Raw genomic sequence first — 26,621 nt, 5'->3', positions numbered from 1 at the left:
TAAACTACACGTTGATTATCAACTGACTGTATAAATTACCTGCCTTTTTATTACGTCAATCAAGAATCGAACTTGTATACTAAAACATTATAATTTTCAGGATTTGTGCTACCTGAGTCCAGACAACAAACATCCATTCATAGAGTTCAACATACACATATATAGAGATTGTCGTAATTAAAAAAAACAAATGGAAAATACAACAGCCGCCATATTGGATTTACTTATTGAGGTTTATAATTTGTGACATTTTTTATTTTAAATACAAAAAGATTATTCAAATCGACTTGGTGCAAGCGATTTTTATTATATATATATATTTTATTTTTTTTTCTTTTTTTACTTTGAATTATTTTAATTAATAAATAATTTACTATATATTCGTAAAATCAATTAAAAATATAAAACATTACTATTATGCTATACAAATATCATTATTATTTTGGTAATTTATTTCATAGATATTGTAATGCTTCCATTTTTAAACATACACATATCTATCAAATAATTTAGCATACACTTATCAATCAACATATTATATGAAATATAATTTTTAATTAACACATTCCTAAAAGTGCAATTAATACATTATATCCGTCCTATTGTCAGAATTATATTTTTTTCTTAATAAAAAATGCCTTAGTATAAAAACAATGATCGCAGGTTCGATTTATTAAAAAAATATATCTATTGATTAGGAAACTCTAAAAAAATTTTAAAATTTTCGCCAATTTTAAGATTATTCCTAATTTAAATAGCTTTATTCAAAATGGCTAATTTTGTTTAATACTATTTTTTTTTATTATTTTACATTATTATTTAAGTAAAGCTACAATTTTATTTTAGTTTTGTGTAATATATAATAAATATGATAATATTATAATATACAAATAAATATGTCTCTCTTCCTCTTTGTTCTCTCTTTGGTATTTAAAAGCAAATAAATATTAAATATATTTTTTTTTCATATTTTTTTAAAACAGGTAGCTATTTTTTTAAAATATATAGAGTTTGACAGATTTATATTCTTTATTGCACAAAAAAGATAAAAAAAAAAATGTACAATAGGCGGGCTTAACGCTAACAAGCATTAAGTTAGTTATAAAAAAATATAGTTTAGTTTATTATTCTTTAAATGTAAGATGAATACTCAACATCGTATGTCATACGTTTTTTTATAAACAAATTTAAAAATAGATAATAAATGTATATTTTGTCATTTTCAGAAGTTTTCATTATTTTTTAACTAATAATTTAAATAAATAATTTGCTTCATTTAAATGAAACATTCATAAACACATTCCAAAACAGTACTTAATTATTATAAGAATAAAACGTGTATTTAGTATACGTAAAATACATTCCCATTTAATATATAAAAATAAGTAATAAATAAATATTTTTGACGGTATTAAATAAGCTTTATATCTTTTAACTCTGTGGCTTCATTCTTTTTCCTTCGCATTTTAAGAACTGTCTAAGAATCTCAACTATACAGCCTAAGAAATATAGATTATATTAGATTTTAAATTAGTATAAAAGTGAATATTTAATTGAATTCACAGTAGAATTTTAAAAAAATCACAATATTTAATTGGATATAATAATATCTAGTTAGTTATTAATAAGTATTTAAGAATTAATGAAATCATATCTTGCCATATGTTTGATTTATTTTTTTTATTTACAATTATTGTTATTAGATCTGTGTTAAGTTTTTTTTACTATTTTATATATTTAATTATGATTTAGGACATACAATAAAATCACGCGTATATATTGTAATAATAATGTTTTTTTTGCTAAATAATTAGAATTGATTGTAATTTTCATAAGTAAATAAAATAACAATGGCTTTGTTTTATTTTTATGCCATATTTGGAATAGTGTTTTCTTTTTTTCCAACCTCTCATAGATTATTAAGTAAGACATTGTAAAATGTAATCTTTAGATAAATTACAAATATTGTATAAGAAATAAAGAATAATTGTAGAAATATATTTTGTTTCTTTATTTACTTTGTGATTTTCTATATATATGCTCTCGAACACAAAAAAAACATCATTTTCAAGCTATTATTAGATATTATATAGGCGCGTTCCTCCAAACAAACTCTTAGATTTATAATATTAGTATAGACTAGTCGTTCTAAACTAGAAAAAAGATATCAGAAAATGGGTAAATTGTATATATAAAAGTTTCAACTTCTAAAATTCTTGTTAACCTGCAATCATAAAATTGGCATGGAACCTTCGGTACGCAAGTCCGACTCGCACTATTCTGTATCAATTCTTTGCAACAATATTTATAAGAGTCTTGGTAGAGAAAGATTTCTAATTTGAATCCGCATACTGCATCTATAATAATTTTTTTATGATCATATCTAATAAGATACAAAGGAAGAAATAATCTATAAATTTTAATGAACAATAAATTTCAATATACACTTTCACACAACTTTCGAAGTATACAAATGATTTCCTAAATTTATCCAATTCTTTTTATTTTTCTTGAGATTCAAGCTTTATTCTATATATTGAGGTAAACCAGGCACACGAAGTTTTGTCAGTTCTCAAGTTGTCGCTCATTTTCGAGACATTGTGTTTGACTTTTCAGAGCAGCAAAATGAAAACAAATTTATATACAAATTTATGTAGGAATCGAAGCCACAAATATACCAATGCGCCACAATGACCTCGATATTAAAAGTGCTTACTTTAAATCGAGAAACGCGATTTTTCGCCGTTTTATCTACTCTAATTATTAATATTTCTCCACTCTACTTTTTTTTCAACTTCACGCTTGTGTCCCCGCTCTACAACGGACATTTTTTAACGAAAGGTTGGTGCGAAATATTTTTAAAGATTGTTGATTTCAAACCTTTCTATATATCATATCTATATTTAGCTTTCAAAATATTTTTTTCCTACACGTTTTTACTTTAGCAAGGTAGCCAAGAAGAACCGAGCGCTACGGTCACTGCATATCTCTACCTCCATGTCTACTATCATCAACCAGCACATAGGTATATGCTTTTCATAATCCTTACACCTATTACCTAATAGTAAATATACATAATTTCAGAGTATTCCTTTATAAATTATATTAAATCGATAACGTTTTAGGTCATTTAAAAGTCAGTCCTTTGAAAAACTAGCGCTGGCTTGAAAGACCGACTAGAAACTCTACATGTATTCTTTTAAAGAAATATCTTTATAATGTTTATAATAATGATTAGTTTTTCAGTATAACTTAATGCAGTATTTAATTGCTCAAACTAACATCATAGTAATATTTTTAAACAAAAATATATATGTAAGTAATTTGCTTAATAATATTTATATAACCTTCACTTTTGTTAGTCAAACCTAATAGATTATGGAATATTATTTTATTCTGATTTTTATACTATAATCGACCCATTAACTTTTATCAAGTGAAAGCTAATAGCCAGTTAAAAGAAAACAATAATATTAATTGACATATATAACAGTTAACATAAAATTTAAAACCGCACAGTTAAATTTTACATAATAAACAGTGAAGCGTTTAAAGTACTCACCAATATAATGCCGCGGGCAACCATTTTCCATTTTAAAATTCAGTCTTAGCCGCGGCGTCGTCGTTTATTAACGTGTTTAACTTTAAAAATACTTCAAGTGTTGTGTTCCATATAAAATATAATTGAATTCCACGTTTCTTCATCAAAATAATTGTAAGTAAAATTCAAATGATTTTAAGAGTTGTCACTTTTTGGCGGCAAAATTATTTACTTTTTATTATTTTGTTTTAGAGACACAAGTTTATAAGTATTCAGCCACACGTGAATTTTGATTATAAATTATGTTGTTTAATAAATATGTACTTTAAAATATTATTTTATTATTATTTAAAATGTTATTTGCTTTTCTCATGCATAATTAAAAATGTTATTCCTGTATGTATAATGAATTGTTAATGTAACGTGTGTATAATCAACATTATAATTTAAATATATGTCATTTATAAAATATGCATTTGCCGTTACATGATATTCTTTAATAACATTTTTTTAACAATAAAGTTATTAAAGAAAATGTTGAAAAAAAAAGAAACAACGAGGAGCTCCGCCACTCCACACGCAATGTATCAATAATTCGGCGGAAAGTGGGAAGGTTCCCTCTGTCTACCATGGTATTAGTGGAATACAGGATAAAATTTTTATTACATTTGACTACATATTTTCTTTCCTAGTGATTATTGCTTAAAAGTGTAGAAAGCGTAACTTCAGGGCGACCAAGACTCGTCTATCGTACAGTACTTAATTCTTAATTATTGTCCTTTGACTACGGGCGTGAAGCTGCAGGTGAAAGCTAGTATATAATGTACATATAACGGTTCACGTAGATTATTATTTACAAGTTACTATCTATGTATTATGTTTATTTATTATTAATTATTGATTATTGTATTATGTATGTATAAACGTTAACTATTATAAAATGACTAGCAAGCATCGTCGTATCTGGAGATATTTTCTGGGGGGCCTGGATTTTATCTTTGAACAGATATGCTCGTTTACGCATTGTCTTTTTATTTATTTTCGGAGCAAATTTCTTGTTAGTAATTTTTCTGGGGTGGTTTCTTTCACCAAACTATTCTGGGGTGGGCACAGACCGTCCGGTCCTCTTCCTACGTCCATGCTAGTAACTACACTATGCACTTAAAAACTTTAATTTTTTTTTTTTAATTGCAAGATAGTTATTTACCACAAGCTTATTATTTTAATAACTCAGAAAATCCCTATTTTATTATTCGCATTCCTCTGATTGGAATTTAAACCACAACTATTGCAAAGATTTTTTAAATTACGAGTTTATTTTCTATATAAAAACTATGGTTCTAAGTTCCAAATCAAAGTAATTTATATTATTTATAGATTAGAAATAGGTATAAGTTGGGCGTCATTCTATAAAGTACGGTTTGGTTCTTTATTTATGGCGCTTCGAGCGTGCCAGTTGAGCACTATTCACTTCGCCAATGTCACGTTGTATGGAAAACACACAAAGGAGATTGTACGGTAAAAAAGAGATTATATTTCTATAAAGTACAAAGTATATTTGGTTGAACTGTCATAGTGCCTATAATATAATAAACAATATGACTTCAAATATTTAATATTTACATTTTCTCGTTCTGATAATAAATTGCGGCGTTGAGTTCCGTCAGTCAACACGCAATGATTCCAGAATTGAGTGAAAAGTGGAAGACGAAAGTGTCTTAAAAGAGAATAGAAGTTAACACTATGTTCCCTGGATTAATTCCCTCTGCCTACCTTGCTAGGTGCTGGATACAGCATGAAGCTTCAAATAATTTTTATTTATAATATTTTTCTTTCCTAATTTTTAATATTTAAATATCTGTTAATCCTATATCTTATAAAACAAAGTCGCTTTTCGTGTCTGTCTGTTGTTTCTAACTCTTCTTCTTCTAAACCACCCAACGGATTTTGATGCGGCCTTCACCATTAAGTCGGGTGTTTTTCGTAGAAGGTTTATATATAGTTTATTATTTGTACATTCTTATGTAAATTAACATAAATACGATAAATATGTATAAAGTCCTACCCGTTGAGACACTTTCGCGCATGCGCTGCTCTAATGGTAAGTACTACATGAAAAAAATGTACTGGAGTATTGTTCCTCTTAATGGCATCTACAAAAAAGTCCTCGAGAGCATATTCGTATCTTTTAAGAATAACGTGTAGTGATCATTTTTCTGTCTAAAAATAATAATTTCAATATATTTTTTATTGTGAGGGATATTTTTCCATAATGGTATTAATCCTTATCCTTTAAAATACTTTATTAATTTTCTACGTTAAACGAAGATAAAATTAGCTTTTTACAATATTTCGAAATTGCGAATAGTTTTACAGAAAAACGCATTTAATTGTTGACACATCCCGACGTTGACACATCAGCTGTATGTTACTCAAGTTTCACTTATCCCTTACTCTCAGCATATAAATAAGTACATTAGTTACGTTGACCATTTAATGTAGATCAAAACTATCTTTTACTGTTTTTCATTTTAATAAGTACTTTAGAAGTTGTTACAATATCAAAAAAATCCTTGCTACGAAACGGCTCGCCACTCGCCATGCGTCCGCCGCGCCCGCCTGCCTTACACGCATCGGTGGTTCAGTGGTAGAATGCTCGCCTGCCACGCGGGCGGCCCGGGTTCGATTCCCGGCCCATGTATTCTATTTAATTTTCCTCACAGGCAGCCACGTCGTGCTTGCTTTTCATCAGGGACAGAATACCCCCTTCAGCATTAACCACAAGCTCGAAAAAAGAAACCCGGCTGCTTCTATAGCAACGAAGATTTAGTTAGATGCGTTTGCACGTATTGGATAATTGGAGTTGAATGTATTATTTAAGCGCGATATATTTGGTTTCACATTTTTTGTAGTAGTTATTAGTAGGTAGGTTTTCTTTTTATAATTTCTTCCGTTTAAAAATAGTCATTTAACTATCTAAAAATAGTCATTTAAATATATTTTAATAAGTACTTGAAAAGATTAGTAGCACTGATATAAAATTACGGTACCTACTAAAAAATCCTTGCTGTGTGCAACAATTGGAAAATCCTTATTGAAACTACAAAAATGTGGGTTGCAGTAGGGTTTAATTAATTTTCACATTATCTTAAGTGCTTTGCAAACATACATTACATGAATAATCCAGTAGTTAAAGCGGGCGAAGCCGCAAGAGGGTCGCTAGTTACCTAAATAAATTATATTGTTCATATCTCCTCCAGAAAAACGTGGATAATATGGTATCTCGAAAACTATTGAATCGATTTTGATGACATTTAACTGTTCTCTATGTTGGAATATATATTTCATATACTTAAGTCATATTAGAACACTTCGATATGAACAATCGTCCGTCTGCCAAGATCCTTTATCTCAAGGATGCGTGGAAGTATCAAACTGATATTTTTGGACACCGAAAAAAAAGTTTTTTTAGTAATAGTAATTCATCTAAATCAACAAATAGAGATAACGACGTCAAAAATGACGTAAACGTACAAACCGTATCAATATTTGTTTAGTCTCTAGTGTTATTTGCTTTACGGTATGTTTTTCGTGTGACTAAACTGTCGAAATTTTTACGTTATGTCAATAAATATAATAGCTATGTACTACATACTACATACGCTCGAAAAACATTACCCTATTTTTGACACAGTAGGGTAAAAATAAAATTAGGTTTTGATTATTTTAGCATTGGTTATGTGGATATAGGCTTATCAAATATTATTTTATAAAAAACTTGAGGGCCTTGCCCCCTGGTCGGTTCGCTCGATGTAATTAATGATCGAAATAAGATAAAGGTAATACTTTTTGAAGGACAACGACATAAGTTTTTTTTAGTATTTTAGTAATAATTTTAGTAATAGTTTCACTTTAAACTCAAAACTTTTTAAAATATTTTTTTCATAGCATAGTACAGAGTAGGCAGAGGGAACCTGAGAAAAGACTTTTAATAAATTTATTTTTAAAAAAATCTACGCTAATATGTGTGCAAAATTAAAAAAAACAGAAACAAGTCTCATTTAGACTCCGCCCATATGCGAAATTATACGAATCTTTTACATCGGATTCGGTCACGATTATGGATATATTATTTCTTTTTAAATTTCGAACACCTAGAAGTTTCGGTTACAGTTATTGAAATTTAAAATTAAAAATAAAATTATAAAATTTATGACTACCAATAAGTTTTTGGGACATTCAACATTTAAACAATAAGATTAAAGGTCACATGAATTACTAATATTCTATAGAATTATAAAATGCATTAATATGTATGTATGCCATATTGTGTTTGATGACGACTAGTTATGGTAATATTAGGTTGGAATTAAACTAGGTTTTGACTGGTACTTCGCTTATAGAATAATTCTAGATTCTAGATTCAATAATTCTAATAAAAATACGTACTTATCTACTTTGAAAGTTGAAAATTAATCTTTATCGTATATTATAAAAGCACATAGCAGGGTAGACAGAGGGAATTTGGGAATCTAGTGTTAAGACCAAAGGGAAGACCCTTTTCCATTTCCGTCGACTTCTGGAAGCATCGCGTGTTGAGTAGCGGAATTCAACGCCACAATTTTTTCGTATATAAGTATAAAACTACTTTTGTAACAACAAAACACGACAAGATTCCCTCTACCTACCCTGGTGCGGGATACAGCGTGAAGCTGGTTTAATTTAATTTATTTACATTTAGTTACTTTATGTTGTGATTAAGTAAATCACAAAAATAAAATACTCAAGGAGTCAAGGAATATTTTTATAAAATCTATTATATAAAAAACCGTTGTCTCCACATTTAGTATTAAGAACATATTAAAATTCTATTTGCAAATTTTGAACGTGACATGAGATCTGAGAAACGCGCTAAATCTCTTCACTTAAAAAAATATATTACCATTTAAATTTTTGATATGATTAAAATATTTCTTCATATCATCTAGTTTTTATCATAACTATGTATTTTTTAGTTCTGCACTACATTAAAATAATTTTAAAGATATTATAAGCGCGACAGATTGTAAGTACGATTCCCACTCGAGGAAATTAAATATTTAATGTTTTCATTTTCTTGCTCTTGTGTCGAGGCAAAACGCGGCGTTGAATTCCGCTGTCTAACACATAATGCCTCCAGAATGTGGCGGAAATTGGAAAACGGAAGTGTCTTAATGGGAACAGAGTGTCTTAACATTAGGTTCCCATTGTATAGACTGCTACTGGAGTTATAAAAAAAATATATATTAATATTACTATAAACTTAAGCGGGCGAGGCCGTGTGTGGGTCGATTAATAAAGAAGATTTTATATATCAAAAACGAAAGATAGAGCAAGTTTTCTATTAATAATATTACTGATATTCGTTAGTTGCGTGGAAAATTTTAATAGTGTGTTGTAAACAAGATATCTAATGAACTAAAACTTGTTTTATGTGCTGAGCTATAGCTATACTATACTAATATTATAAAGCTGAAGAGTTTGTTTGGATGAGCGCACTAATCCCAGGAACTGGTTTCACTAAAAAATTCGTTAAAAAACGTATTCGATAACTATAATTGTAAATTCCAAAAAATAATTGCAGTTTCATCAATTTTGTCTAACATATAAATATCTTTTTTTCTTTTAAATCTCACTAAAAAAAAAAGAATCGAACGAAAAATCTTTATCCACAACTTTTTCTAAACTAATTGTCGTATCGGGATGATAGTTTTTGATTTAAAATCTAACTTAGGCAATAGTCCAAGTTTCATCAAAATCTGTTAACTTACAGGTATTAGGTACTTGTAAAATAACTTCATGTGGTCAATACATTCCCATTTTACGAACTTAACGCCGTGGATGTGGATTTCTTGTTTGTCTTTATATGGCATTATATCAATACTTTTTCCATGAGTAAGATAGATATAGATCATTTATACAATCGTTATATAATGAAAACATTATTTTTTCTTTCCTATTGTTTACATGAGTTTCGCTCTTCAACTCGCAAAGTTATTTCAATAATTTCAGCGGTGCGTGGAAAACAAGGTGAGGTTAGTAGTATCTTAACACTGCTATGCCTACCCAGATTTGCGGAGCAAAGCATAAAGTTACATTTTTATTACACACGACTAATTTCCAGATATTTCCGTGCGTGCTTCAAACGTCAAAACTTTCCTATAAAATTGCTTAACTGTTGAGAAAATTCTCGAACCAAATCGAATCGATCGTTGTGAAACCAATGATTCATATTTAATAACAGATTCTGATCGTCCATTACCTATATTATATGGACAGCTAATCTTTCATCAAAATTATTAGTTGCCTAATAAAAAATCTAGCTACTAAAATTAAAGATGGTCGTGATAAAGCAAAAATATTTTTTTCATATCTTCATGAATTTCTTAAGTTATAGTGCTAAATCTCTATTCTATATTTTATATTCGTTTTAGGGTTCGATTCCACTCCAGGAAACGGAATATTTAATATTTTTATTTCTAAGTTGTCTTCGTCGTTTTCTTCTCTAGTTGCATGGAAAAGCGTGGCGTTAACTTCCGCCATTCAACACGCAATGCTTCCAAAATTTGGCAAAAATGAGGGAGCGGATAAAACCTTGTCATAAAACCCTATTCCCCCAAGCAAATTTTCCAGACATATTGACTACGATCCACTGCAAAAAGTTCGAAGAAATTAAAAAGTTTAATTTAAAAAAGTATATATGCTTAAAAATATGTAAGAAGAAATATTTATTTATCATAAATTAGTTTTTACTACAGTCTTAGATTTCTATAACAACCACAATTTCAAGTGTTGCCAGCATCCCTCCATCAGTAGAGATATATCATTATATTTACATTACAGTACTAACCGCAGAAGAAAGCGTCGTTATTTTCCATAACGACTTTCGAGTTTCGCGTTACTTTCAAATGCAACTTGTCTTATTGCAGAATAATTGCTTCTAGGCTTTAGTAGTTTTGTCATATACTTACTACCTTTTTGGTCGCTTATAATATATAAAGAAAATTTTTGTTTATCTTTCTCTTAAAATTAAAAGATTTGTATGTGTGAATTTTATTAATTATATAGAAGTCCGAAGAAGATATAAGATAAGTGTTTTATATTTAACTGGTGGGCCTGTGCGTCTACGTCTGCTTTAATTATACAAATGTTTATTTAAGTGTATTTAAGAAAAACCGATCTAATTCTTTCTTTAAACTGACATAACTTTTTCATTTATGAACCGATTGTAATAAAATAAACCCTAGATGTTTTTGGGAGCATGCCACAATCAATAGTGAAAACTGCATCTATATCGGTTATCCGATTAGCGAAAACAAAAGCACAGACAAACAGGCAAAAATTTTAAAAATCATTGTTTTGGGTTCTATTACACATCTCCCAATTTTCCCATTTTAAATATCTCCCAAGTACAGACACCGACCCCCTTACGATTTTATTATAAGTATAGATTTCCATTCTGATATATAAATTAGTTTAATTTTCATCGTTCTAAAATACGATAAGGTAATTATTTTTGTTTTCACTGAATATTAAATCTCTGAATCAACAAAATTTAAAAAACTCCACATTAATATATTGTTACTATGAAGTTTACTGAAAATTAAAATTTGAACCCCATATTCATCTTAGGTCAGACTGTTATTAAATGCGTCATGATAGCGTCAACAGCTTTATTAATTGTAAAACTGGTTATACTAGAATTATAACAATAATTAATTACACACTACTATTTAATTCTTATACGTAGATTAACAAGTTCTTTTAGGTTCCATTTCTACTCGGGGGAATGAATTACGTCACGCATGTCTCTAAAATTGGAATTTGAAGAAGGGAGTGTATTAATACTAGGTTTCCACTTTTTACCCTCTTATTGATATTGAAAAAAAAAACTAAATAAGTCACTCCTGTCTCTACATTTTTGTCATATTAGAGAAATTGTTTATTATTTTATTTGTTAAAAAATCCTTCATTTGAAGTTACTTTTTATATTTTTTTCTCATTTAATTATTATTGTTTATTAATATTTTCACTTCTTCGTTTTGGAAGACCCTGCTGCTTGCACCCACCCACACACAGCATAAAGTTGATATAAAAATAATCCTTTCTAAGAAGTACGAACAATTAAAAAAAATCGTATAATATTCGGTGCAAAGTGAAAGCTTGGATTATTTATAAACTGCAGTACGAAATGCATTCCTTTAAATGCAGTTAAAAATTGAAAGTTGTTTTTTTAGCTTCATTAAGTAGAGTAACTCTTACTTCATACGTAACAAAGGATTATTAATTTATTCATTAAATATTATAGGTACTTCAAACACCGTTATGGTAAATTGATTAAAATAAACAGGTTCCCGGTTTTCACGCATTGCAGGCAGAGAGAACTTAGTGTTAAGATACTCCGGTCCCCAAGCATTGCCAAATTTTCGAGAGAGAGAGAGAGAGAGAGATATGTAGAGCACAGTTTTCTAAAAATTGGGTAGTGTTGAGGCCAATGGCTTACAGCGTACAAGCGTGCTACTAAGCTCGAAGAGTTGTGTTCGATTCCGACTCGAAGAAATGATTATATATTTAATATTTTAATTTTCTCGCCCTGATAACGAGGTAAAGCACGGCGTTGAGTTTCGCCACTCATCACAATGCCTCTGGAATTTGCCGGAAAGAGCGTACCTGAAGTGTTTTAATGGGACCGCAATGTCTGACTGCCTACCCTGCTACCTGCTATGTGCAAGATATAGAGTGAACCTCAAATTAAATTTCGAGTGATGATAGAATATAAGTCCTACATAAGTATATGTATAAAACACATCATAATTTTTCCATACATTTACGAAACAACCGTAGGCAAGTCGATAAAAAAACTAGAGGCCGTCAAACAGGAAGCTTAGGCAACATCCGCTATGACCTTGACCGGTAACTTTACATAACGATTATACTATGTGACTAATTTAACGTCATCGTCATCCATTCCACAGTAGAACAGTGTACCTACTGTGGAATGAAGCGGTAGTTGGGGGTTCGATTACCAGCTAATTTGGATTCGAATTGATTTGTTTTTGTGTTGGACATTCCAGTTTCCAGTTACTTGAGACACTTAGAATGTATTACTAATATTAGTTATTTAGATTAGATCAGTGTCACGAAATTGAAGTAAAAACCAGTATTAAAATACAATAAGGTTAAGCAAAAGTAACCTGGGAACCTAGTATTGAAACACTTCCGTTTCCCACATCTCCTAGCTTTATCTTGTTACCGGAGCGCCGAAAATATCAAATATTTAATTTTCTCGAGTGGGAATCAAACCCACAACCTATGAAGCTTCCAGTCGCCCGTGTCACTGTATCACGACTGGCCATCGCGCAGAAAAGATGACAATCGTGCAGAACGCTAGAATTTAAATCATAAGGTAAAAGTAACGTTTTTTTTTTCATTGTGTAGCGGTCAACGACCGTTTTATAGACGTTGTTAGAATGCGTAAGTCATCATTGTTGGTTACCAAAGTAGTTTACTTTTGTATAGAAAACTAGTATAGCACTGGCGTGGCTATTCTTTTTTAACTGACTTCAAAAAGGGGGTAGTTTTAAATTTGACTCTAGGGTAAAACCAGGATAGATTCTTATAATATACATTTTATATGAATAAATTTATATTGGATTATTATTTCCTTTTTTTTAAATTATCAATTACAGATTTTGCAGAATTATGATTTTTTTCGTAGAATCCTTACTTGAGGATGCCTTCCTATATGGATACTTGCCCGACTGTAAAAATACTAAGGAGGATAGATGCCTGCAGTGCGGGATATGTGTCTTTTATATTGTATAAATGAAATCTTATTTCCTTTTTAGATATATTAAAGTCAAATACAGAATACATTTTCTAGACACAAAATTAGAAAAAGTCTCTAAAAGTCTCTAAAGTTCTAAGCAAAAAAAAAACTATTATATTATTAGCACACTCTTAATAAACTTATGTCTAGACTTAGTCAAGTATTATTATGCAAATAAATACAAGTACAAGATAAATATTACTTAAAGTTGTTAATCTATCGTGGTTCAGTGGTAAAGCATCTGACTGCAAACGCGACGGCTGTGAGCTCGACGGCCACCCAGGGGAGTATTAAAATTATTTTCATTTCTTCACTCTGGCAGACAAATCGCGGCGTTAAGCTCCGTCCCTCAACACGCAAGATCTCGAAGATTGGGTGATACGTGGGGAATAGAGTATCGTCAACATTAGAACATTCATAGAAAGAATTTCAAAACGACCAAATTTGGAATGATATTAATTTGTCCTGGCACCAAAGTAATTAACTCTTGTTATAAGTATGTCTTTAATGAGCACTCTGTACAAATTCTGCTGCTCAACACATAATATCTTGAAAATATGGTGAACCTCGATTCTTACTTCTTCTTCTTGCTTTACCTACAGGAAGAAGTAATAAATAGAATAAGTGTATGTTTGTTTATTACTTGTAAGATTTACTTAACTTTACAAGTAAAACAAACGTAATATGCTAATGTAGTTTTACCGTGGACATAGCTATTTAAATATTTGATATACGACGCCATTGTATCAAGCTCAGTTGCGCGATGACTATAGGTTCAATTTTTTTCAAAAGCGACATTATTTTTAGATTTTCTCACGTAGGTAGTAAAGAGCGTTAAGAAAGGTAGGGGGAGGCCTCGTTTGACCTAAGAAAACACAGTATCAAATATACAGGAAGATCACGTAAAAAGCATGAGGACCCCCGGAGGGCATGTATGAAGAGGTTGATGACAGTGGACGAGGCGAAAGAGGTTTGCAGAGACTATCCCTAGGGACGCGTGAAGCTAGTTGTAGCAGGTAGTAGAGAGAAGGATTCGGAGAGTGGTGGTAAGCGTTAACGCGTATTTTAAGGAACCACTAAAACTATACTTGGGTCGCAATGCCCAGGCACTGCTCCGAACTCCTCACTCAGAAACATGATGACCCCCATGATGAATCTACGGATTACTAAGTAATTTCTTTTCCTTCAACGTATTCAAAATTAAATAAAACAAGCAATTATAAAACGTTTATTCAACAAAAAAAAACTAATTATCCATTTAAAATGCTAAATCTTTATGGTAACAAAAAAATTAAAATTAACATTAGTATCTAAACATAAATCACAAAGTTAAAACCAGTTTTTTCTTGTTATTTGTTTATATGCATATTGATGATATGCAAAAAATTAAATAAACATAATTATAAAAAAAATATCCTTCGTCATATTTAACACGCCATTATTAACTTCACTTGTTTTTATCAATAAATATAAGAAGCTGTTGTAGCGCAGTGACACTATTAGCGTTTGAATGTAAACGTGATGGCCATGGGTTCGATTTTCACCTGAGGGGAACGAATTATTTACACCACGTAACAACACGGTCTTTACTTCCATCTAGAAAGTTTGGCTGTGCGTGAGGAACGGAGTTTCTTAACACTAGATTTCCTCTTCCTACTCTGCTATATACGAAATACAAAGTAAAACTAATTTTTGTCTGTACTATACGTTCGTAAAAAAAAAATGGTGTAAAATATGAATCCAATTAGGTACCTACGCTTTAGAGTTTCTAAGTGTTTTATTTAAATTCCATAACTTTAATGACTCCGAAGCGAAGACATTAACTTTTATTTAGCAATGTTTTTATTCTATGTGTAGCAGGGTAGGCAGAGGGGAATTAGGAGCCTAGTGTGAGCCTAAGATATTCCGTTCTCATTAACATTTTTTCACTGAATTTTAAGCCATTGGCGGAACTTAACGCCTCGTCCTTCTCGTTACCAGAGCGGAGAAATGAAATATTTCATATTTATATTTCTTGGAGTAAGAATCGAACCCATAAGCTTTCGTATTTGCAGTCGCTTGTGATACAACGCCACAACTGGCCTCGATATAATAATATATCGTAGTTATTTTATATTGTAGTTTTAACTCAAGTATAAGGCTATATAAGTTAAAATTGCACGTTCGTGACTGGCCTTTTTCAGACATCATTGTGACGAAGACCATCCATTGTTCAGGCTAAACTCATATTTTTCTCATAAGGTCGCTGTAGTAATAATAATAAAATAACACGATTTTCCTCAATAATATTTTCTTCGAGTATTCTTTTATAAGAAATAATAATTTTTGATTCACAAAATTATGATTATAATAATTATGACACCGTCTTGCCATAGTAGAAAAATGAAAATACGTAATTCATTCCCCTGATTGGAGATCGAACTCCCAATTATCGCGGTTTACAGTCTTTTCCACTGCGCCCAGTTGTAATAATTAAAGCAAAAATCTAGTTAATCAACTTCAATCAATTTTATATGCTAGGTGTCTGGTGTTTGTTTGTTCATTTTTTTGCATTAAAATAACATATATACCTCTATCATTGTATATCACATTTTAACCTTCCTTATACCTAATTTATCGGCGGTATATTTGGTATTTTATAGAATACAGAATACAGAATACAGAATATAAAAGAAATAATATTTTTTTAGAAATATTAATATTATTAATATTATTTTTATTATTTTTTTTTAGAAATATTAATATTATTAATATAATATATTAATATTATTTTTTTAGAAATATTATTTCTTACATTATCTACCTATACATTTTAGATATTCTATAAATATCCGAGGTATTTATTGTATAGAATACAGATTATTAGGTAATGTACATATTATATTCACTTTTTACAATTAATTTTCACCGGTAAAAGCGAGTGTTACCAAGAAAACATGTCCATTTGCCAAACAGGTATATAATTCTACTTTATACAGAAATATTATATAATAAATAAGATTTCAAACAATTTTCTAACGAATATATTAATATACAATACACGATTACGACCTCTAACTTTATTCACTACAGTGGAACAAACAAAGTAAAATCGTCCATCTTTGAATTTTGACCCGACATCCTTTGCTTGTATATTTATTATAATAATTGAATTAATTATTTAATATGATATGTACAAAATACATATTACTAGTTATTTTGATTTGATATTTTAATCTCGTACTGAAAATTTGAAATACTAATACTCATATGGTATCATCTATTTGTCATATAAATTCGCAATTACAAATATTAAAAATATATTTATTTCCCTAAATTACCTTCGGTTAAGTAGGTAATGGAAATCAACTATAGAAATACAATTATATAAGTTTACATAGTAACTCGTATTTCCAATTACTTACTAAGTACAACAATTCCAGTCTCAATCATAAAATAATTATAAAAAAATACTATGAAACAATTATTTTATAGATGATCAATTTTAATTATTTGCCCTATCTTATTTAAAGATGGTGTAATATTTTTATATTATACTATTTAGCAAGATATATTGTAAAATTCAGTGGAAAATAGGGAACGGAGTGTCTTAACATTAAGTTTCCTCTGCCTTTCTTGATGTGTGCATAAAACTTACATATTTAGATAGTCTTGAATACTTTAAATACGGTATATTAAAACAATGAATTTAGTTTTTGCGCGACTGAAACATAGACGTAATAAAATAAGAATATTGAAATATTCATATGACATTTACGTAATATTGACAAAAATATAACTTTACATTAGACTATTTTGTAGTACGGTACATTATAATTAAAAAAATAATGCAATGATTTTCGTTTTTAAGGTGTATTTAATATTTTGTAGTGTAGTTTATGGTTTTATAACTTTTTAAAATTTTTAGTTATATACTTTATGGTCGAAGTCCACTGAAAAATAAACAATGATATCATCTGTCAAATTCAATAACAAATAATTAGCCGGTGAAAGTGTCCCCTCAATAAACTTGTAATTATTAATTTTCAAACTTAAAATTAACATTTTATAGTGTAATATTAACAAATATCCTTTGTTTTAGGTATAAAAAAGTAAGTATGTCGGAGGAATCGCAGGTGCGGTCGTTTTATTCCGGTAAAAACTTCTTCATAACTGGTGGTACTGGTTTCGTGGGATTATGTCTCATCGAGAAAATTCTAAGAACTATACCTGATGTTGGGAAATTATACCTTCTAATACGACCTAAGAAAGGAAAAGATATAACGTCAAGAATACAGGAGTTTGCTAAACATCCTGTAAGTACGAATTGAATTTTCTCTTATATCTGTGCCTAGCTAACTTATTTTCTCGTTTTATATAAACATTTTTTGGTTTTCATTTTTAAGGTACAGTTTTTTTTGTACATGCTATTGTAGCTACAATGCTTAATGAATAAGTGGAAACTTCATTGGCTTACTAGAGACTTTAATGTGGCATTGTCCGCTTGAACTAATATTCTATTTGATAAATTAAAATGAGAATTATTTTCTAATGAATAATCTCAATTTCTAAAAATTCTTTTAAGCTTATCTCTTCTATCATGTAGTATATTTAACAATATATTTTTATAAGCTACTAATAATAAAATAAAAATGTTATGCTAATATCCTTTTTACCTTGCACTACAATGTATTTCTTTTGCCATATTTTTTAAAAATTCTCATACTTAGGAAAAATACTGAATTATACATTATAGTTATACAATAACACTATATATCAAATATCAGTCATAATAAGTAATATCATTAATATTAAATAATTAATATAAATTATAAGTTTATTAAATGTCCACAGCAATAACTAATTTTCCTTGTTTATTTATAACTTGACAATTGACATTGCATATTAACACTCATTACTAATAAATTAAATTAATAAAACTAATAAACTTTTGCTATTAAAAGATTAAATAAGTAATTTTTGTAATTATAAAAATACACTTTAATTAAGACTTGTCTGTTTGATATTCATTTTTATTTACTTAAATCTATATTATTTCTAATATTGTCAATGTTGTTAAAGAGAGTTAACCAAAAAAACATTTATTACACAAACAATTTTATGTAATGAAAATCTTATTAAAATTCTTATTAATTTTAAGATTATCAATTATAGACTACAGCTATATAACAGTTAGATTGACATGAGTAACCTGTACATGATATAATATAGCCTTTATTTAATTATCCTTAATAAATGGACTATCCACTTAAAAAAAAGTTGAATTCTAAACAATAGTTCCTGAGATTGGTCATGTTTAACAAGACAATTTTTTAGCTTTATAATATTAGTACAAATGTAGATTGTGGTACAGTTGTCATATAACTTTATTACAATAAGACTTCTTCATCTAGAATCATTAAATAAACTAAAAATATTTTTCTATATTCTAGTTAATGTCTGAATCAAGCTATACTATAATATCAAATTGGTTTCGGTCTGATTAAGATGAAAGTGTATCAAGTAGAAATTAATATAGCTACTTTCAATGGAAAGGCAATTAGAAAGGTTCTAAGTAAATAGTAACAATATTTTAATACTTACAGCACTCTGTATTTAATATAAATATATGATAGTCTGTACTAATATTACATATCTGCAGGGATTATTTGGTTGAATGCACTAATATCAGGAACTCTGGCTCAAAAATTATATCTATAATGTTAGAGGAAGGCTTAGGAGGAAGGTTACTGCATACACTTACAGTTCATCATTAGTATGGAATTTGATCCCCTTTTATCCCTTTTATCCCTTTTTTACCTTTTAGCTAGCTAAGTAATGAAAAGTCAGAGAATAATTGTGTATAAATCTAAACTTTATTTTGTTGTTGATTAAAATATCTTTAACAGAAAGTAAAAATAAAGTTCATCAAAATTCACTTTAATCTTCTCTTAGCACTAGACTTCCCTATACTTACTCTGTTATATGCATGAAGCTAAAAAAATTAACAATTTTTTAGTAGTAGTAGATTGTTACAAAATTATTTTAAATTAATTTGCAATTGTAAACTTATTCAAGTTTTACTGTACACCAACATCATTAAAAACTTATATGAGCTAAAACATACAGGATGATCAACAAGTCATGGCCACTCTGCCTGGCAATTATTAAAATAATAATCACACCCACTAAGTACTATTTGAAAATTTAATATCAACAAATATACACTGATATATCATAATTTATATACAAGTATATGTTAGCATAACATTAAAATATAATGTTTCCAACATATTAAAGAAAAATATAAATATATTTATTTCAGGTATTCGAGAAATTACTAGACACAAACACAAATGATGTATTCAACAAATTAATACCGATTTCCGGGGATGTTGGTACTAAAGATCTAGGTATTTCTGAAGAAGATAGACAAATTTTAATAGAAAATGTCAATGTTGTCGTACATTCCGCTGCGACGTTAGACTTTGAAGAGAGTTTGAAACCGACCGTTCAAATAAACGTCCTTGGCACTCGACAGATAATGGAATTGTGTGATCAGATGAAAAATTTGAAGGTAATTAATAATTTTATTTTAGAAAAAAAATATTTGTATTAAATTATTAATATATATTAAGCCAATTATAGACGAAATTCTTGGCAAGATAAAATATGGCATTGAGTTCTGCGACTCAACACTCAAAAATTGGGTGGTACGTTGCAAATGGAGTGTCCAAGTCCTAGGATATTCCTCTTTGCTTATAGCCCAACAAGAAATTTATGAGTGCTGTGAAGATAGGCACGAGTCAAACTCGCACATGTAGCTTCACTGTATCCTTATTTGCACGGTAGGCAGAGGGAACCTAGTGTTAAGATACTCCCGTCGTCACGCACCACTTAACTTTCAAAATATTGCGTGGTGAGTGGCGGAACTCAGCTCCGCGTTTCATCGTCATGATAATATATACCTCTCTAATTCATAATTCCGTTTTCTAGGTTATGATACACGTTTCATCGGCCTACGTTAATTCCTACTTAAAGGAAGCGCACGAGAAAGTATATGATACACCAGCCGATGTGGAATCAGTGATAGATTTGTCAAGGAAACTTAGTGAACAAGCTTTAGTGGATATGGAGAAAACGTTAGTGTCTATCTTTTGGTGAACAGTCATTCAGTTTATAATATTATATTAAATTTTCGAATGTAGTACGATGGAAGTACACAAATTATTAAAAACCTTTTATTACAAATTACTTTGCCTTGTGTTTTACTTTGTAAAAGTGTAAAAACAAGGACAATTGAAAATATTTTTTCTATTTAAACCGATAGTTCCTGAGATTACCGCGTTTAAATATACATAATATTTTCTTTCAGAATACTAAAAGAACATCCAAACACCTATACATTTACAAAACATTTGGCCGAACATGAAGTTAAGAAGTATTCAGAGAAATTCCCTTGTACCATTGTTAGACCTACTATGAGTAAGTATTAAATACTAGCTTCCCACCAATATATATATATATAGCCAAAATATTTACATAAATTGTAGCCTGTGTGTTATTCTAATGAAAAATTGGTGGTGTGTGGGGAACAGAGTGTCTTAACACTATTTTCCCTCTGTCTATGGAATAGAAAATAAAGTTTTTTTTGTTTTCAGTTGTCGCTGCGTGGAAAGAACCTGTTGTGGGGTGGACATGCTCCAAAGTAGGGCCACAAGGGTTTTTAATGGGGGCCGCGAGAGGTAGGTAACTTTTCTGACATTATTGAACAAGTAAAATCTTCCGAAAATAAAAATAATCCATACATAAAAATATTTTTATTAATACATATTAACTATAAAAAAAACCGGTTAAGGGCGAGTCGGACTCGCTCACAGAGGCTTTCGTACCTATTTCAGGATTGTAGTTCAACGGCAAGTACAAAAAACTTATAAAAGTTTACCAACTAGTTTGAATATGCCCATATTTACTTATGAAAAAACGAGATAAATAGTTTTAACAGAGAGTACCGTTTTTTTCTTTCGGGGTGCGAAACCCCAAAAACAACGGCGTTATGCCATCACGGTAGGCAGAGGGAACCCAATAATAAGACACTTGGTACTCTCCAAACCACCCAATATTTGAGTGCGTTTAGTGGTGGAGTGGAGTTCAACACCACGTTTTGTCTTGTTACCAGAACGAGCGAGGAAACGAAAAATAAAATGCCAGTAGGTTGGGATCGAACGCACGAACCTCATATTTACATTCACATTTTTATTTATACATATTGTTCTTTTTTTCAGGCGTAGTCCGTCGTCTACCACTTTCTAAAGATAACGTAGCGGATTATATACCGGTGGATGTGGTGGTCAATCAACTGTTGGCAGCTGGTTGGAATGCCGGAGTGAGCGGGTAAGTGACTTATTGACTAGACTCTCCGTTTTTTTATAAATAGTATTGTTTGTATATATCTCTTAATTTATAGACAAATTCCATAAAGCATCGAAGTCTCATAAATATGATTACATGATATGTAATCACACATCCACACTTAATATGTAATCACACATCCATTATGTTACAGAAAACATGTAATCTGACATCCGCACATGTGATCTGACATCCACACATGTGATTTGACGTCCACACGTGTGATCTGACATCCTCAAATTTACTACATTGTTTTCATTTACTTGCTCTAGTAGATAAATCGTAGTGGGGTCCCTCCATTTTTTTATTTTAATAATATTATTTAAATGGATTTTTTTTCTTTCAGGCCAGGTTTAACAGTCTACCATTGTTCGTCGTCAACACAAAAACCTTTCAAATGGTCGATGTTAGAGAACGTAGTGAATAAAATGTTGCAAAATTACCCTTTGAAAAGTGCTGTTTGGTGAGTGCGCATTTGATTTTAGACGGATTAAGACAAAAAATAGAAATTTATTAAATTTTTTAAGAAGATTGATTGAATTTAATATGATTATTTTAAGCTATTTTAATTACGTTTTCTAACTTTACAGGTACCCATATCTAGATTTTGTCTCATCTCTCTGGCTATTCCGGATATCCGCCATCTTTATTCACTTCCTGCCCGCCATTTTGTTAGATATGTTATTGAGAATTACCGGGAAGAAGCCTATGTATGTACATTTATAATTTAAATGTAGTAAAATATTTTACAGTAATTGTTTCAATAAGGGTATAATACCGTCATGGCGCACTGGCACAATTGTGTGACTGTAAACGCGACGATTATAGATTCGATTTCCACTCGGGTGAATGGAATATGTAATATTTTTATATTCCCGCTCTGGTAATGGCAAAGACCGAGTTCTGCCACTAAACACCGTAAAGTGTAGAACGGAGTGTCCTAACACCAGGTTCTCTCTGTCTACCCTGTTATTATACCTATGCCTTACCTTTTTTATAAGAGCGAGAAAATAAAAATAATTTGTCCCTCTAGAATGGAAACGAACCCACAAATGCGGTTATAGTAATATTAATAATTATATTTATTTTTCCAGATTGTTCCGTCTTCACAAAAATGTATGGAATTCACTGAGTCGACTCGAAACGTTTATTTTTAGTGAATGGAAGTTTCATAATACAAATACAAGGGAACTAAATCAGAAATTAAATAAAGTTGATAAGGAAATATACTTTATCGACATACAGACGATTGTTGTAAGTAACTTCTTTTTTTTGACATTAAATGTTTTAATCCCTTCGCACTGGTCAAGACAAAGCCGGGCCGATTGAGTTCCGACACACAACACGCAATGTCTCAAATTCTAAAATGAAATCTGCACAACGCGACGACTCGTCGACTGTATTGTATAATTATATACAATTTTCAGTGGGAACAATATTTCGTGAACTTACACTTGGGTGTTAGAAAATATTTAAATCATGAAAGTGAAAAAACTTTACCGGCAGCCAAGAACAAGCACTCTATGTAAGTCTTCTTTAATTTTTTTTTTTTCAAAATAATAAACAAGTAAGTAATCACTTCCAGTACCTTAACACTAGAAGCGCCGCCGTCCCATTTTTGTCCCAAACGCAAGGTTGATTGTTTATAACTTTTTTTTAATGTATGTAGATGAAACGTTTGTTAATGCATGTAGATGAAACTTTTTGACTATTACCAATTTTACACCTTTATTTAATTAAAAATATAAATAATTTTATAGCAGTCATACTTTTTGAAAAAAAATTAGATTTACCTAGAACTGCCGCTGGGTCATTTTTGTCCCGCCATTATTATTTTATTATTTGAGGATATAATTTGACATATTTTCATGCCTCGGGGACGAAGTGGAGGTGAAAGGACGATGCGGGGGCGGAAAAAATTGAATAGTAGGTTTAGCAGTCAACACCTAAGTTTTTAGGGTTCTGTAGCTTTTAAGGAAAAAAAACCCTTATAGGATCATTTTTTGTCCATCCGGCTGTCTTTGCCTTTATCTCAGGAACGCTTGGAGAAATCGAGTTGATATTCATATGAGTATATGAATATCAACTATATGACTATCTACAGTCCCTTGATTTCCTGAAAAAGCACGCTTAAAAAAAGATATGACCATTTATATAGTAAAAAACGTGTGTTTCGACACTATAAAGGGAATCAAATTAATAAGGTACTTTCAGTTAACTTAGAATTATGAAATTTGGCAGTTAGCATCTACATGTAGTACTAGTACAGGAAAAAATCTGAAAACTATACATTTATGCATAAATCTTAAAAAATAATAGCCTGAAAAGTGGGGTAAAATTGGTGTCAATACTAAATTTTGTCGCTAGTTCAAGTGAGGTATCAGATGAAAGGATGACTAAGCTAGGCTTGAATTTTAGAAAAACACTCGATACCAAATGTGGGCAATTGTAGGGTAGGTGGAGGGAACCTGGGAACCTAGTGCTATGCACTCCGCTGGCATTTTCCGCCGAATTCTGGAGCCATTACTATGCAATGTTATAAATTATCTGTGATGTATCACTGATGAAGAATATATTAATGCATTACTTGGCCTAATAATAATATTAACTAATTTCAATAACTTATAATTTTGTAAGAGTTATTTAGTTAGTTGTCACGACCTTAGAACGTATTTAAAATATTTGATTCTTTCTTTGTGTTTGGTTTTTTGGTACTTTTATGTGTGTTAAAGAACAAAAATTGATCATTAAAGATGATCTACATATTTTATGAATTATTTTAATAATATTTTTTTGTATTATACCAAAAATCAACATAATAAGTAGAATGGGACAAATTTGTCACGACGGCGGTTCAAGGGGGGTCTCAATCTTCGGCACTTCTAGTGTTAAACCAACAGAAAATAAAAAAAAAAAAACATTTTTTTTATTTTATGGTGAGCCATAGCAAATTGTTGAGTTCCCCCACTCAACCATTGGTCGCGGGGAAGGAGTTTTTTTAACACTTGGTTGTTTGTGCCTATTCTGATATGCAGGATATAGCGTGAAGCTTAAAAAAATACATAAATATTTTTCTTCTTTTCCAGTCTCCATGCAGTACATATAATATGGCAAATATTAATAATATTTCTCGTATGGTATTTAGTGTCGAACGCCTGTGGCCTTAAAGTGCTACATACGCCTTGGATGCCGCCCGTTATATATTATTTGTATAGTTTATTGTAACTTTTTAATATGTTTTTAAAAAAAACACTGACAAACAGTGTTTTAAACATGCTGTATAAATGATAAAATATTAATGAGGAAAGTAAAAAGATCGTAAAAGAAAACTTTCGTGTTTAACTAAAAACTGGTTTGTTCCTTAAAAAAGAACTTAATATTTGTATATTTCAATTTAATACTTTTATTGACGATTCGTAAGATTAAAATTGTTTATTATCTTATTTAATATTTCATAAATGGATTTAAATATAAATATTTTGAATACCAACATCTGAAATACATTACACAGATTTTGTACATGCTTATAAGGTTGACGATTAAACAGTTACTATTTTCTGAAGGTTTTACAAACAATTATACATAAAAAATATATATTACAATATTGATAATATGTATGGAAAAATATATACTTTCATATATAAAAGCAGCATATTTGGTAATTTATTTACAGAAGTAATTTCTATATATATAAAAATACCAGTGTTTCACTTACGGCTTCACTGGTGCACTTCTTTATGTTTGCTTATTTTAAAATAAAGTTGAGAACGGAGATATGAATGGATATAAGAAAGTAAAGTAATTTATATAACTTTTTAAACACTAGGAAAAATATTTTATTAAGAATATCCTACATATTGTGTACTAAAATGATAAGAAAATATATTTTTTGGTAATGAAAATGTATAAAGTTATGTTCAAATTGAAATACGTTTTAATTTTTTTTTGTATAACAAAATTGTGGTTTGTATAATTTCGTCTTTCATGCAAGTGTCTAATATATGTATAATGTAGTGTCTAATTTAGACTGGTCTAGGTGTTACTTAGGTGTTAAGGTGACCTGCTTGTGGATGTTTTAAATAAATATTTTGTTTCATATTTTTTTGTTTTTTTTTTACTTACATTTATATTTTACAAAGAAAGGAAATGGTTCTCGCAATTTCGCCTGTGTTACTTAATGACACTAAAAGTTAAATACTAAAATGTAATGATATTATATTTTTCTATAAAACCTAGTGGCTGTTCACAACTATTTTAGTTATTGTAATGTTGGTATAAAATTATATCGCCTTTACCGCTGTAACGCTTGTCAAAAGAAAATATCCATATAACATAGCTGGTCTGATCTTAATTTTTTTGTTAAAAAATTAAATCTTGACTAATTTAGTTGGATTAAAGATTCTGCTGGTCCTATCTTTATTTGTTTATTTATTTCCTCTAACAGAGGTTTTTGTATTGAGTTTGAAACTTCATAGAGCTCATAAATTGTAGATAGTAGCTTAACATTATTTTTGTTTTACTTTCATAAATGTACAATTAGAACTCAGAATTTTAATTTTTGGATTATAAGTCACAATTTTGTTTTAATTTGATTGTACCGGATGATTACGTTTATTATGTAACTTTGTTCACAAGCTTCACGCTGTATCCCACATATAGCGGGTTAGGTAGAGGTATCCTAGTGTTAAGATACTACCTTTCTCACTTACTGTCCAATTTTTAGACATTGCCTTGAAAATTATCCGCTTGACTGGGAATCGAAGTCACAACCGCAGCGCTTAGCCATTAACTGTACCACTGTACTTTGAATGTGAAAAAAAG

General features: G+C 29.9%; 2 protein-coding genes across 4 annotated transcripts in view; both read left to right on the top strand.

Annotated features, from left to right (window-relative positions):
• Positions 1 to 2,000, top strand: part of LOC146528098 (uncharacterized) — a 37,305-nt gene extending 35,305 nt beyond the window's left edge. For both annotated transcript variants that reach the window (XM_085204911.1, XM_085204910.1), the window contains exon 20: positions 101 to 2,000. In XM_085204911.1, the coding sequence (XP_085061037.1) occupies positions 101 to 181 (81 nt within the window). In that variant the 3' untranslated portion in view covers positions 182 to 2,000. The remainder of the gene's footprint in view (positions 1 to 100) is intronic.
• A 1,589-nt stretch (positions 2,001 to 3,589) lies between these two features.
• Positions 3,590 to 25,898, top strand: LOC146528097 (putative fatty acyl-CoA reductase CG8306). Of its 2 annotated transcripts, none has more exons than XM_085205180.1 (12): positions 3,590 to 3,715; positions 17,491 to 17,704; positions 19,714 to 19,965; positions 20,385 to 20,530; positions 20,764 to 20,873; positions 21,050 to 21,133; positions 21,674 to 21,782; positions 22,147 to 22,263; positions 22,391 to 22,510; positions 22,895 to 23,054; positions 23,228 to 23,325; positions 24,887 to 25,898. In XM_085205180.1, the coding sequence occupies exons 2-12, from the start codon at positions 17,507 to 17,509 to the stop codon at positions 25,023 to 25,025; spliced, it is 1,533 nt and encodes a 510-aa protein (XP_085061306.1). In that variant the 5' UTR covers positions 3,590 to 3,715; positions 17,491 to 17,506; the 3' UTR covers positions 25,026 to 25,898. The 2 variants fall into 2 exon arrangements, with proteins under 2 accessions (XP_085061306.1, XP_085061308.1); XM_085205182.1 differs by lacking the exon at positions 3,590 to 3,715 and adding an exon at positions 17,291 to 17,420.
• Positions 25,899 to 26,621: the final 723 nt, after the last annotated feature.

Source organism: Heliconius melpomene, chromosome 20, assembly GCF_056956725.1.
Source record: "Heliconius melpomene rosina isolate 202511_hmr_F chromosome 20, ASM5695672v1, whole genome shotgun sequence".
Taxonomy (NCBI): domain Eukaryota; kingdom Metazoa; phylum Arthropoda; class Insecta; order Lepidoptera; family Nymphalidae; genus Heliconius; species Heliconius melpomene.
The sequence above is the reverse complement of the archived record's forward strand: the minus strand, read 5'-3'. Positions and strand labels throughout refer to the sequence as shown.

Bases quoted from the DNA above. Each gene is read 5' to 3' on its own strand.
- LOC146528097 (XM_085205180.1), top strand. From the start codon at position 17,507: ATGTCGGAGGAATCGCAGGTGCGGTCGTTTTATTCCGGTAAAAACTTC. The intron at 19,966-20,384 runs GTAATTAATAAT...TCCGTTTTCTAG, and splicing joins ATCAGATGAAAAATTTGAAG to GTTATGATACACGTTTCATC. The intron at 20,874-21,049 runs GTAAGTATTAAA...TTTTGTTTTCAG, and splicing joins CATTGTTAGACCTACTATGA to TTGTCGCTGCGTGGAAAGAA.